This window comes from Zeus faber (assembly GCF_960531495.2).
Source record: "Zeus faber genome assembly, chromosome: 5".
Lineage (NCBI taxonomy): Eukaryota > Metazoa > Chordata > Actinopteri > Zeiformes > Zeidae > Zeus > Zeus faber.
The window spans coordinates 17,307,065-17,319,128 of record NC_137192.1 but is presented as its reverse complement, the minus strand read 5'-3'; the positions used below and the strand labels follow the sequence as shown (position 1 = coordinate 17,319,128).

The window sequence follows — 12,064 nt, the reverse complement described above, 5'->3', positions numbered from 1 at the left end:
CAATGAGTGGGTTTTCTTTTTGCCAAATTATGAAGACTCTTGCTTTCTTTGGACCTGTTCTTAGTAACCTTTTTCATTTAAATGGAGAGTGCAGTCATTTGACAAAACCAAGATGACTGGTGGGGTCAGCCAGGACCGCCTCCACGGATGTAGTATAATTATCTATTTTCTCCAGAAATCCAAGGCTTTTATTCTTTGTTATGCTTGTGTTTCTGATGTAATCTGTTTTCTTTTCAAAGTCAACACCAAAACTTTGGACAGTCAATCTATTTGGACAGTCACAGCTTCACGCTCCAATCGATGTTGTTCTGATTATGGAGAGGTAACGGCAGAACGCTCTGTCCTGAAGTAAACAATAACAGTCTTACTGATCTGAAGGTGATATGATCCCCCCAGGTTCTTGAAGATGCTCCTCTGAAAGGAGTGCACTCTACTGCGCTTTCCAGACCAATATCACTGTGATATTTTAGACGGCTTCTCCTCTATCCACTTCTTAATACATGATCCTGTCTCACGGTGTCTAATGACTTCATCTCACCATTGCGTCACCGTTGGTCCAGGGTGATGCCATCCCATGACAAGGTTCCACGGCTAAGTGTCGCACAGAGCCCGCAGAGCAACCAGAACAATGAGGTCAATACTAGCGTGCCGCTGGAGCTCCGGGAGCGGCTTTTATTATGTTAGATGATATGAAATGCATCATGTGGTTTAAATATTCTGTATCTATATCACGAAAAGCCAGCCAGTCCACTGCATTACCACCATTTAGTGTTCTCACTTTGTGAAGGGGACTCTCCACCCTGTCCCATAGCTGATCTCCCCCCACTCGAGCATGGCTAAGACACCCGTATGCCTCTTGTCTCGTTGAGCAGCCATTTGTCTTGTTCTCTTCCATTCTCGTCCCGCAGATCGAGGTGGTCAACACCTTCAAGAGTGGCACCTCCTTTCAGGGGGCTGGAGCTCTGAGACGCCAGTCATCCACCACAAGCCAGACCCAGGATGTAACCAATGTTTCTAGTCCTAGTCACGTGTCCTTGTCCAATGCCCTTTCCTCTCCTACAAGCACTACTGCTGCTACCGCTCCTCCCACTACTGGCCGTGAGTCAGAACTCTGTCTGTCGGCTTATCTGCCTACTCCACTTCAGGGATGCCATCCTATAAAATGACACCTCGCGACGTGCTGATGCGACCGATGCTGAAGAATCCTCAGACCTCACCTGCGTGACGCACCGCTGTTTCATAGTTGGTGTTTTGACGATAGTTTGAAAAAGGAAAACATCGTACAAGATACAAGATCCAGACCAGTTGAGGCTGTAACAGTGGTGACTGCTATAGGTTGCATTGGCACAGTTACCTGTATGAATGCAAATATTCATGCAAGCAATTAATCGTCCACACACTTATGGACACACACACATATTTATACATATATCGCAATATTTAATTCCACTTTTTATGGTACATACTAAATACAAACAATTGCTCCAAGTTCTAACTTCCTTTCTGCAGTTCGATGTCTTAAAACAACATTAAGAGAAATGACGATCGATGTGAACAAACTGCGCTCTTTCCAACAAAAGGATTTCACGTCGACCTGCTGTGGCCGAGAGACACTGTCGAAGAACACTGGAATGTTAAACGATCGTCAAAAATAAAAACAAAAAAAACGCCCATGTTTGATGTTTCACACGATCAGGTGTCATTTGTCTGAGAATTTCGCTGGATTCAGCTTTAACACCAATGTCTACCATAGCGCTCATTTTGAGGATGGCATCCCCCGAAGACACTTATTGTCTTTCTGTTTGTTTTTGCTTTCTGCTTTCTCATTTTCTTTTTCTTTTGTTTTTTCTTACTACTCGTTGTCTCTTTTTGCTGTTCATACTGTATTTCATCTTGAGATCTCCCCCCATGCTCGGGTGTACTGTCCTCTCATGGCTGGATGTGTGTTTGTCTCCTCAGAGTGCTAGGAGCGCAGGACTAAGGGTGATACCCACGGCGTGACATTTGAGGTTGTGAGTTTGTCTCCCTCTCCTCATAAACCCCCCCCCCCCCCCCCCCACTCATAACACGCTGTTCCTCCCCCGTTTCAATGTCATGGCTGAAACCGGTGTGAACTAATTCCAAACCGACCCAAAGGAAAAGAGGTAAACATTCAAGTATAAGACCACAATGGCCTCCTGTCGGACACTGCTTCAGTGTGTCACTCCAGCCCAATCAGACCTTTTCCAGCCTCGTTGAACTTCCATGTGGCGCGTTGAGTTTTGTTTTTCAGCGCTGTTTCTATCCGTTTGCCTCGCTGCCGACTAGCTTCTCCAGTAGTTAGTTCTGAAAGTCGATTTTTTTTTTTTATGCTCACGCACACAGAAAAACGCTAAGTGATGAGGAGGCTCTGTTGGTACACATCGATTTTTTTGTCTGAACGTGGTTTTTATGGTGAAAGGGTCATCTGATTGACTTCTATTTGTTTGGAAGTGTAAGCCTAACCTCTAACCTCAGTAGTTCTACACAGTGGTTACAACGGCAACATACTATGGACAACTACATAGGTTAGGGCCAGTTATCTTGAACACAATAAAGTAGTATGGACTATCCGAAACCACTGGGTTAGAGCCATCGGCTCATATTAAAACAACTGTGTTTTTGGTTTCTCTCAACTTAAAATCTGCATCTTTAATTCTCAATTTCAGGTTGAGAACACCTAAGAAATATCCATTTCATAAATTAAAGCAATTGTTTTGAGGTGATCCAGTGACTCCAATCCAAATTTTTCACTGTGTGTATACGTGGGTCCAAGTGGGGTCCAATATTATTATAAAAAGGCCCTCCATTTGATAATGGATAATAGTCCTTTTTTCCGTATAACCCCAAATCTCAACCCCGCTCCCTCTTCTGCCCGTTTATTGTTTGTGCGGACTTTCACAAAAAAAAAGCTTTATTATTTTATCATTTAAGGATCAAACAGTTGTTTGGGGCCTATACTTGAGTGTTTACCCAGATTTGCATGGAGCTGAGAACTTGCTGTGATTGTCAGACAGACTCTGACAATTCGATTATTTCCTTACATCATCATTTTCACCCCCTCACGTACGTACGTAGCGTCTCCTCCACCTGCTCACCCCCCCCCCCCCCACCCCCCGCCCCCCACACGGTCCTGTGGTGGTGTCGCATGTGATTTCTGTTCAAACTTCACCTTCACGTCGTTTTGTTCACCACGTTTTGTCCACATCCGCAGTGTGAAGCTTGTGACCTCCCATCTTGTCGTTGATGTGCAGTTGTTTTGTTTTGTTTTGTTTTGTTTTATTTTGTTTTGTTTTGTTTTGTTTTGTTTTTTCTTTTCTTTTATTTTGTTTTGTTTTGGAGTGTTTTTAACCTCCCGTGCTCGTGTTGTGCCGGCATCATCCAGACTTTCTCCATCGCCCTGTGTGGGACCACGCTTCAGCCGACTTGTGCTCTCTCCCTGTGTGTGTGTGTGTGTGTGCCCGTGTGCGTCCCGCTCAGAGCCTGTGTGGATACTGTAGCGCTCTGGTATCTTCCGAAATAATAATATAACATCCAGTATATAAGTCACCCGATTGGATCTCTAGGATCTAACCCTCCTTTCCTTTTTTTTTACTGACCTACCGCCACCAGACCTCTTCAAAACGTGCATGTGTTAATCTCCTTTTTAATTTGTTCTGTGAGCATTTCATCTATTAACATTGCTTGTTTCTAGGTATACAGCACATTGGACTAAAAGCGTATACTTACAACGAGCTGTTTGTGTCGCTTTCATATTTATTTATTTCCTGAAATGTTTGATTTTGACCTTTTTTTTTTGTTGTGTATTCTTTTTCTTTTTTTTTTTTCTTTTTCTTTTACGATTGTGCTCCTCACGGTTTTCCTCAATGCACGTCAATTGAGTGGGTTGTGAACTGTAGTGATCTTGTGAAAAGCAGAACGCAGACTGCGGTTGCCTTTTCTCCTCCTCCTCCCCACCCCCCCCTTTCCTCCCTCCCCATACCCTCCCCTCCTCCAGCGAGAGGTTTCTCCCTCATCCTCCTCTTCCTCCTCCTCTCATTTAGAGGGTCCCTCAAACTTTTTCCGTTCCGCATCTAACCTCGCATCCCTTCTTCCCCCCCCCCGCCTATTTCTCTCCCCCAGATCCGTGTCGTCAACGCGTTCCGCAGCTCGCTCTATGAGGGCTTGGAAAAACCCGACTCCAGAACGTCCATCCACAACTTCATGACGCACCCCGAATTTAGGATAGAGGACTCCACGCCCCACATGCCCCTCATCGACGCCACCACTGACGAGGAGTCGGCTCGGATTAACAGGAAGTACAGCAGCCAGCCCTCGTCCCCCAACAAAAACAACAACGCCATCGACAGCGGCATCAACCTCAACATCGACAGCAGTAAATCGGCCGCGTCGTCCAGCCCCGCCAGCCCTCTGCACAGCCTGGAGACCAGCCTTTAACCCCGAGCCACCATGACACCCTGACCTTGTGAACCTTTACCGCGTCCCCCCCGGGGTGGCCCCCAGGGCCTGGGGGGGGGTGGGGGGGCTCTTAACTCGCAGCTTGAGGGAGCTTCTTCCTCTTGTCCCGTCGAGCTTTATTTAAACTGCAACCTTCACCCCACCGCGTGCTCCCGTAGTTCAGTCCCAATTCAATCTTCCAGCCGAACCCATTTTACCTACCGAGGACAAGGCTTCGTGGCTGAGATTGAATTATTTTCCGTTTCTTCGTCCCCTTCGTTCCCCCTTTTTTCCCCGGAGCTTTTCACGCTCTCTCTACTACTCCTCTGAATGGAGGCAATAAATGTAATATCAAAAAAATGAAATAAAACAAAATGCAAACTGAACTGTATTACAATCAAAGAAGAGCAGCAAAGTCACGAGAGACCAACGAGGCCACGACCACTTTGTGGTCGAGCGTGCATGGATGTGGTGTGTGTGTGTGTGTGTGTGTGTGTGTGTGTGTGTGTGTGTGTGTGTGTGTGTGTGTGTGTGTGTGTGTGTGTGTGTGTGTGTGTGTGTGTGTGTGTGTGTGTGTGTGTGTTAAAGTGTACATGTGTGAGCTTGTGTACGTGTGTTGCCGCTGGTTTGACACATGAATCTGAAACATTGTCTGAACTGAGGAAGAGGAGGAGGAGGAGGAGGAGGAGGAGAGAGGGAGGAAATAACTGTGGAGGAGGAGTAAATAAAAAACACAGGACAGACTTTTAACTCCCCCTTTACACTTTTCTTCTTCGACAATAACACTGACTTTATTAATAGATTAAAAAAAACATTATTATTATTATTACGATTATTATTATTATGATTATTATTATTATTGCTCCTGCATGAATGTACATTACCCATATTTTTATTTAAAAGGGTTTTCATTTTATTGGAATTCTTGATTTTTGGATTGGGGTCGGACATATTGGTGGACTGCTATTTTAAAGAAAGCTTCTATGCGTATCTGGCCTGCAAGTTTTCTCTGTGTGGCATGTACATGTATCCAAATGTAAAGATTTGTTGAACCATGACGAAAGGAAATGTTCATTATGGAGGTTGGAGGGCTCGACTTGCACAACAGTTTGGCACCTGTCAGAAAAGCGGAAACCATTATAATAATGATGATGATAGCATTTATGAAATATATTTGAAATATACAGTATATATACATATATACAGTATGTGTATATATATATATATACTGCATATATGTATATATATGTATATATATATATACTGCATATATGTATATATATATATATATATATATATATATATATATATTAGAGAGAGTTTATCTTTGTTTGTTGGCATGTTGCCTTGTTCCTGCTTCAAAGGTTTAAAATACTTTGACTTATTTATGTCTTAAAGAGAATGTAATTTGTTTACAATCCTGTAGAGATATACTTCCTGGTGGTTAGAGACGGGGTGGGTGAGTGCGCGGCTCAGATGTATATTTAGTTTGACCTGAGCTGTGTTTGGTGTTTTATTACTGAAAAACCATGTGCTGGAACTTGCCTGCTATATTGTCAAATTATTGTAGATATTTTTAGATGATTAACAAACAAAAATAAGCCAAAATATAAGGGGTTACATATTATTAAACATGGCATCTTAGTATTATTATTTGCAGTTGTTGGGATGGCGTCGGAGTGGCCTGACTTTGGTTATCTGAATGGTGGCCTTCCTTTCAAAGACAAAGGGGGTTGTAATTCATTATTTCTTTTCTTTTGTTTTATTTTCTGTTTTTATTATTATTATTATTATTATTATTATTATTATTATTACTGTTTGTTTTTTTAATCTTGGCTTCAGTGCTGGACTGGGATCAGGGCTCGGGTCAGTGGTTGATATCTGGATCGTTATGGTGAAACTGTCGATAAGATAAATCTGTTTGTTCAAAGAACTTGGTGTTTTAAGTTGAATGTGACCATTAAAGGCTGCAATCAAGTCATATTAGAGGTTTTCAAACTACTGTAAGTTATATTGGCATATACTGTATGTATGAGAATCAAGGCGTTTTGTGATATATTGTGTTAATTATTCTTACTTCTTTGTTGATTTCTTTTCTTATGCCAACAGAGAGAAACACACAGCCCCACGAAAGCTGTTTGAAAAATTTTAACATCTAGAAAAAACAGAGAAAACAAAGAAAAAAAAAATAGAAAAAATGATAAACAAAATGGAATGTTGCTTTGACTCTTTTTCTATCTAAAAAAAAAAAAAAAAAGACTTATCCTTTTCTGCACTATCTGGTTATGAATGAAAAAAAAATCTCTGTGGTGTAAATCTCAATGTGCTTTTGTGTGTTTTAACCGAGCTTGTCTTCCTGCCGTCACAGAATATATACAGTACTCTAGCATCTCGACTGTACTCACTAGTTGTAAACTATTTATTGTGCTTTGACCAATCAGTTACCAGAGAGAAGCGACTTACGAGAAGGTACATGAACCCACTCTTACTGCACCCAAGGGAACAGGGGCCCCGAAAACGACTCTGTGCTATCGATGTTCTTACTGTAGCTGGTGGGAGCCCTTGGCCGGCATGTCGTGATAGGTTCATTATGCAACTTGAAGCAATTGAAGATTTTTCTACTTTTAAACTCCTATACAACTACTCGCAGAATATACAATCATTTATTTACCGAGGGATTTCTATCTTTTTTTTAATTGTAAAAGTCCCCCACTCCCTCACCAGTCGCTCTGACCATCTGGGGAGGCTGCACAATCTTTACCGGTCAGCTCAGGCCTGTTGAAACAGCAACACGGACCACACCGATATCATTTATTGTATTATTATTAATATTATTATTATTATGATTGAAGTTGGAATTACAGTATAGACCTTTGACATTTTTTTGCTTCGAAGCGATTTTCTTCCTTTCCTTTTTTCTATGTTTTGACCTGACTGTTTTTCTGTAAAAAGAAAAAAGTTAAAAAAAAAAAAAAAAAAAAAGATGAAAGGCTTAAGCCACCATTCTCTTAACCATGTTCACATGTGGAGAGACATTCAGATTGACAAAAAAAAATTTAAGTAAATAAAAGGATGCAGAGAAAACCGAGCTAATGTGTAAAATAAATACAGCGTGGCATCCAAAGTCCAAATGCAGGGGAGATGGAACAGGAACTGTTCACCTGAGCCAAGCCCCCCTTTTTTTTTTTCGGCTGCACAAAACCGGTCCAAGCTCCTGTCAGACGCATCGCAAAACACCACGACTCTAAACCCACCACAACGGCCACATGCATTACTGCAACCAAGAATGATCCCACTGGCGGTGGCACTGGAGGTGATGAGGAGAATGATTATGATGATGATGAGGAGGGTGAGAAAGATGGAGATAATGACAACGATGACGATGATGATGATGATGATGATGATGTCGATAACAAATGATAATTCTTGCAATATACTCTCGCCTGCCTCGATGTACTGTATTTAGCAGCATGCAGTTTGTGGAACAAAGAAAAAGAGAAATGCCAGCAGATATCTCTTGGCATTTCTTAGCCATTTATGGGTAAGTGATTTAAGTGTTCTCATTCATCTTGTTTTTAATGATTTTATTTTCTTTTATTTTAAATCTATACAATAATTGTAAATAAAGAACTCAATGTCTTTTGTTCATTTAATACTATGCAAAACTTCATGCTTTTTTCTGATTGTTAACTCATCCGTAAAAATCTAGAGTGTGTTGCTGGAATGTTTGTGGTCCCGAAAAGAAGTAAAAAAAAAAAAAAAAAAAAAAAAAAAAAGACAACAATGTGATGTATATTATTTTATTTTCTAGCTTGAGGAGAAGCATAAAAATGATCCCGTGGAGTATTGACAAGGGGTGTGTGAGGAAGAGGAGGAGGATGATGATGATGGCGGAGGTGATGCTGATTGTGTTGATAACAATGTTGTTGATGATGATGATGATGGTGATGATGATGATGGACTGTGACTCTTGCTGCATTTACTGTCCCATTTTACCAACCCTCCCCGACAGGAGCGCAAGTGATAAAAACATAATAAAAACAAAAAAAAAGAAAACAAAATAAAAAATCCGGAGCCGCATGACCCAGAACTGTGTGTCCTGGCCCGTGTGACGTTTCCTGTTCTGGTCTGGACTGGTCTGGTCCCGATCTTGTCTGTTCCTGGTCTGACCTGCTCTGGTCCTGGTCCCGGTATAATACTGGTCGGGTCCTGGTCCTGGTCTGGTCTGTCGTGATCTGGTCTGTTCTGGTCCTGATCGGGTCGGGTCTGATCTGATCTGATCCGATCCGCTCGTCCTGGTCTGGACCCGGTCCTGGTCTTGTCTGGTCTGTCCTGATCTGATCTGATCTGGTCTGGTCCTGGTCTGGTCGGTCGGGTCTTGTCAGATCTGGCCCTGGTCCTGGTCTGTTCCATCCAGTGTGTGTGAGTTGCAGTTTATTTCAACAGTTTCTGGTCACTGCATAGTGTGTTCTTCTCTGCTTTCCGAGCGGGGGACACTGTTACATCCTTATCATTTCCGGTTGCCAGTTACTTCCACGCATGTGAGGTTGTGATATGGTAAATTAAAACAGGAATGGGAAAGTAACTCGTACTTACGATACCTTGTACTTTTTCATTATTTTTCTTCAAACTAAAACATTCATTAGATGATGTAAGTCTACCAACACCATCCAGTTCAGGGTATTCTAACAAATCCCCGTCAATAGGATAAGAATGGTTTCTCTCTAGGGCGAAGTTTGTGATTAATGTTTTATTTTACTAATTGACTTATTATTTAATTTATTTTACTAAGGGTGGGGGATTTATATGTAAACTGTCGTTTAGGTATTCAACAATACTTTTACTTGTAACTGCAGTAGGTGCAATAATGGCACCTCTACTCGAGCACAACTTGTCACTACTCTCCTACCATAGGTTTCCTCAGTACTCAACATTGTACAGTAGATTGCGATCAAGTATAATTTAAAATGACATGACATAGTGGACATTTTTATTATCTCTGTGTGCACAAGCGCATACCGTAATTGTGTTCCACTGACTTTTAAATCTACCCGGTCACAGTATTTCTTTCAAGGAAACATGAAATGTTGGCGCATTCGGTAAATGAGGTGGTTGCGTGTACAGGAGATGGTTGTTGGTCAGACGTGATTTAATCCGCCAGGGGGCAGTGTTTCACTGAAGATATTTGCATACAAGTGTGTTTAACAATCAAACATCAAGCTTCCTATCTGATAATGTTTGACCCTTTTATATTCCTCCGCCTTGACCATTTCATTCAACCTTTAACATTATCTCACTATAGCTTTTTTGTAAAACCATCAAACTTTTAAATAGAACACTATTAAAATCAAAATCAGCAATGGTGAACGCTATCTGCCTTGGCAAAAGAAGTGCAACATAAGATATCGTTACTAGGTCCATGCTCTGTATGCGGCAGCCTTCACACTTCAGCAGGAGGCCTTTGTACCAAAAACGAATTGTAGGTCTCTGGTCGTGTCTGGAGACGTCTCCCATCGACCCATCCCGGCGCGAAAAAAATACATGAAGACGGCAAGCGGCTTCACACTCCCTTGTATTGATTTTTGCTGCTGTGAAAATGACATAGAGATGATTCAGGATTTCACACTCCTCTCTGCCGTTCAGAGGAGAGGAACACACCACGCACTTCACCCTGTATGCAAGCGTATCCCACAATGCACCGCTGGCCCGCTGTCCTGCGATCACGACGCAGATGTTGTTTACAGGGTCCAGCCAGCCCAAATAAGAAAAGAGGTCAGGCACAACATTGGTGGACATGGAATTTCTGATGCTATTTTTATTGTTCAGTGAAATTGCCAAATGGCTAGAGGCTAGTAGGACTTCAAAACAGATATTACTTTTGATGCGGCTCTACCTTGTATAGCAGAACCTGGCTCCGATTCTGAAAGATTTAAACGATCCTACAACAACAACAACTGTTGGAGGGAGGGACCTTTTTTTTTTTTTTAAGAACCTTTTTCTACAGTATGAACAGATTGACACATAAGGGCCCTGGCTCCTCTTGGTCTCGAGGAGGACCACGTCTACTTCTCGGGTCTCTTGGATCGCCAAGCCCCTCACGACACCGTGGAGTATGAAGCCGGCGATCTTAGCAACCCTAGAGAGCAACAGGTGGTGGTTTCGGTCATGACACAAGCTTCATGAACATGGACACGAGCCCTGTAAACCAACGGGAAGGTCCGTTGGAAAAGTGGAATCTTGCTTTCCTATAATACATCAATCCAGTAAGTCTGGAACTTAAACTCCTCCACTTGAGACAGGTACTCTTCCCGCTACTTAGACAGAGTGGAGGACCCGTTTCCAAGAGGGCGCCACGGCCTTGAAGGTTCGGATCTTGGGCTCAGGAGCTACAGCTGTGGAGCAACGGACCTCTCGAGTGAAGCCTGGAAATCCTGATTACAGGAAAGCTAAAAAAAACAAACACCCTAACAGTCCCAAACCAGACACCCTCCATCCCCAAGGACAGCATAATCCAACAAATCCGGTCAAACGGCGTCGGCCGATTGTCCAGGATGGCTGCTTAAGGAGTAGAATACTTTCTCAGTTTTACAGGCTTTTCCCCATATCGGACACAGATAACAATGGGAGATTAAAATGAGTCCAGTTAAGATTTCACAAAGAAACTCTCACTGTGTGATTCATCTATTTAGCACCATCGCTGCCACTTGTAAATGAGGAGCATACTATAGAATGCCCAGGGCCAAGCAGAGGTTGGACAGGAATAAGATTTGCTTTTGCAAGGAGGCTGGGAAATGAGGGTCAGTGTGTAACGATGATGGATGGTGATAATCTGAGGGTTAATGACTGTCATGCTTCGGGTAAGGGTGTGCGTGCGTGCATTTGTGTGTGTGTGTGTGTGTGTGTGTGTGTGTGTGTGTGTGTGTGTGTGTGTGTGTGTGTGCGTGTGCGTGTGCACGTGTGTGTGTGTGTGTGTGTGTGTGTGTGTGTGTGTGTGTGTGCGCATTTACAGTGAGTTAAGTGGTGATAATAGGGTCCTTCCAAACAAGCAAATCTGACAGCCAACCTATTGAATATTAAACCGCTCTTGTTTGATGTGATTTCATAACCTGTTCATTCTGACATGTCATGAAGCTTTTTAAGCAGTAATGAAATTTCCAATATTTATTATATATATAATTATTATCATCACTATATTATATTATATTAGAAAATGTAGTGTGATATATTTAAACTGGGCTGGGTTGCCAGCCACACATTTATAAGATGATTATGATATTGTCATATCACTACTTTATGATGTCACACTACTTTATGATATTTTATCATACTACTTTTTGATATCAAACTACTTGTTTGTGTGTGTGTGTGTGTGTGTGTGTGTGTGTGTGTGTGTGTGTGTGTGTGTGTGTGTGTGTGTCCCTGATCGCCCAGTATTTATATCTTATATAAAATTTTCATCTGGTCATTTCCTTACGTCACTAACCTTCATGTAATTTCAGTTCCACTCCCTATTGCTTTGCTGTCACTCCCTTCCCTTCACCTGGTTCCCTTCGCCTGATTCCCTGGACCTTGAATCTCTGCCTGATTCCCTGGACCCTGATTCTCTGCC

The 12,064-nt window shown here is 42.3% G+C and overlaps 1 protein-coding gene across 7 annotated transcripts in view; it reads left to right on the top strand.

The window, feature by feature from the left end:
• atp2b2 (ATPase plasma membrane Ca2+ transporting 2) overlaps positions 1–4,708 on the top strand; it is a gene marked incomplete at its 5' end in the record, with an annotated part of 65,826 nt that extends 61,118 nt beyond the window's left edge. For all 7 annotated transcript variants that reach the window (XM_080000172.1, XM_080000171.1, XM_080000170.1 and 4 more), the window contains one exon: positions 4,141–4,708. In XM_080000172.1, coding sequence (XP_079856298.1) covers positions 4,141–4,455 — 315 coding nt within the window. In that variant the 3' untranslated portion in view covers positions 4,456–4,708. The remainder of the gene's footprint in view (positions 1–4,140) is intronic.
• Between the last annotated feature and the right edge of the window lie 7,356 nt (positions 4,709–12,064).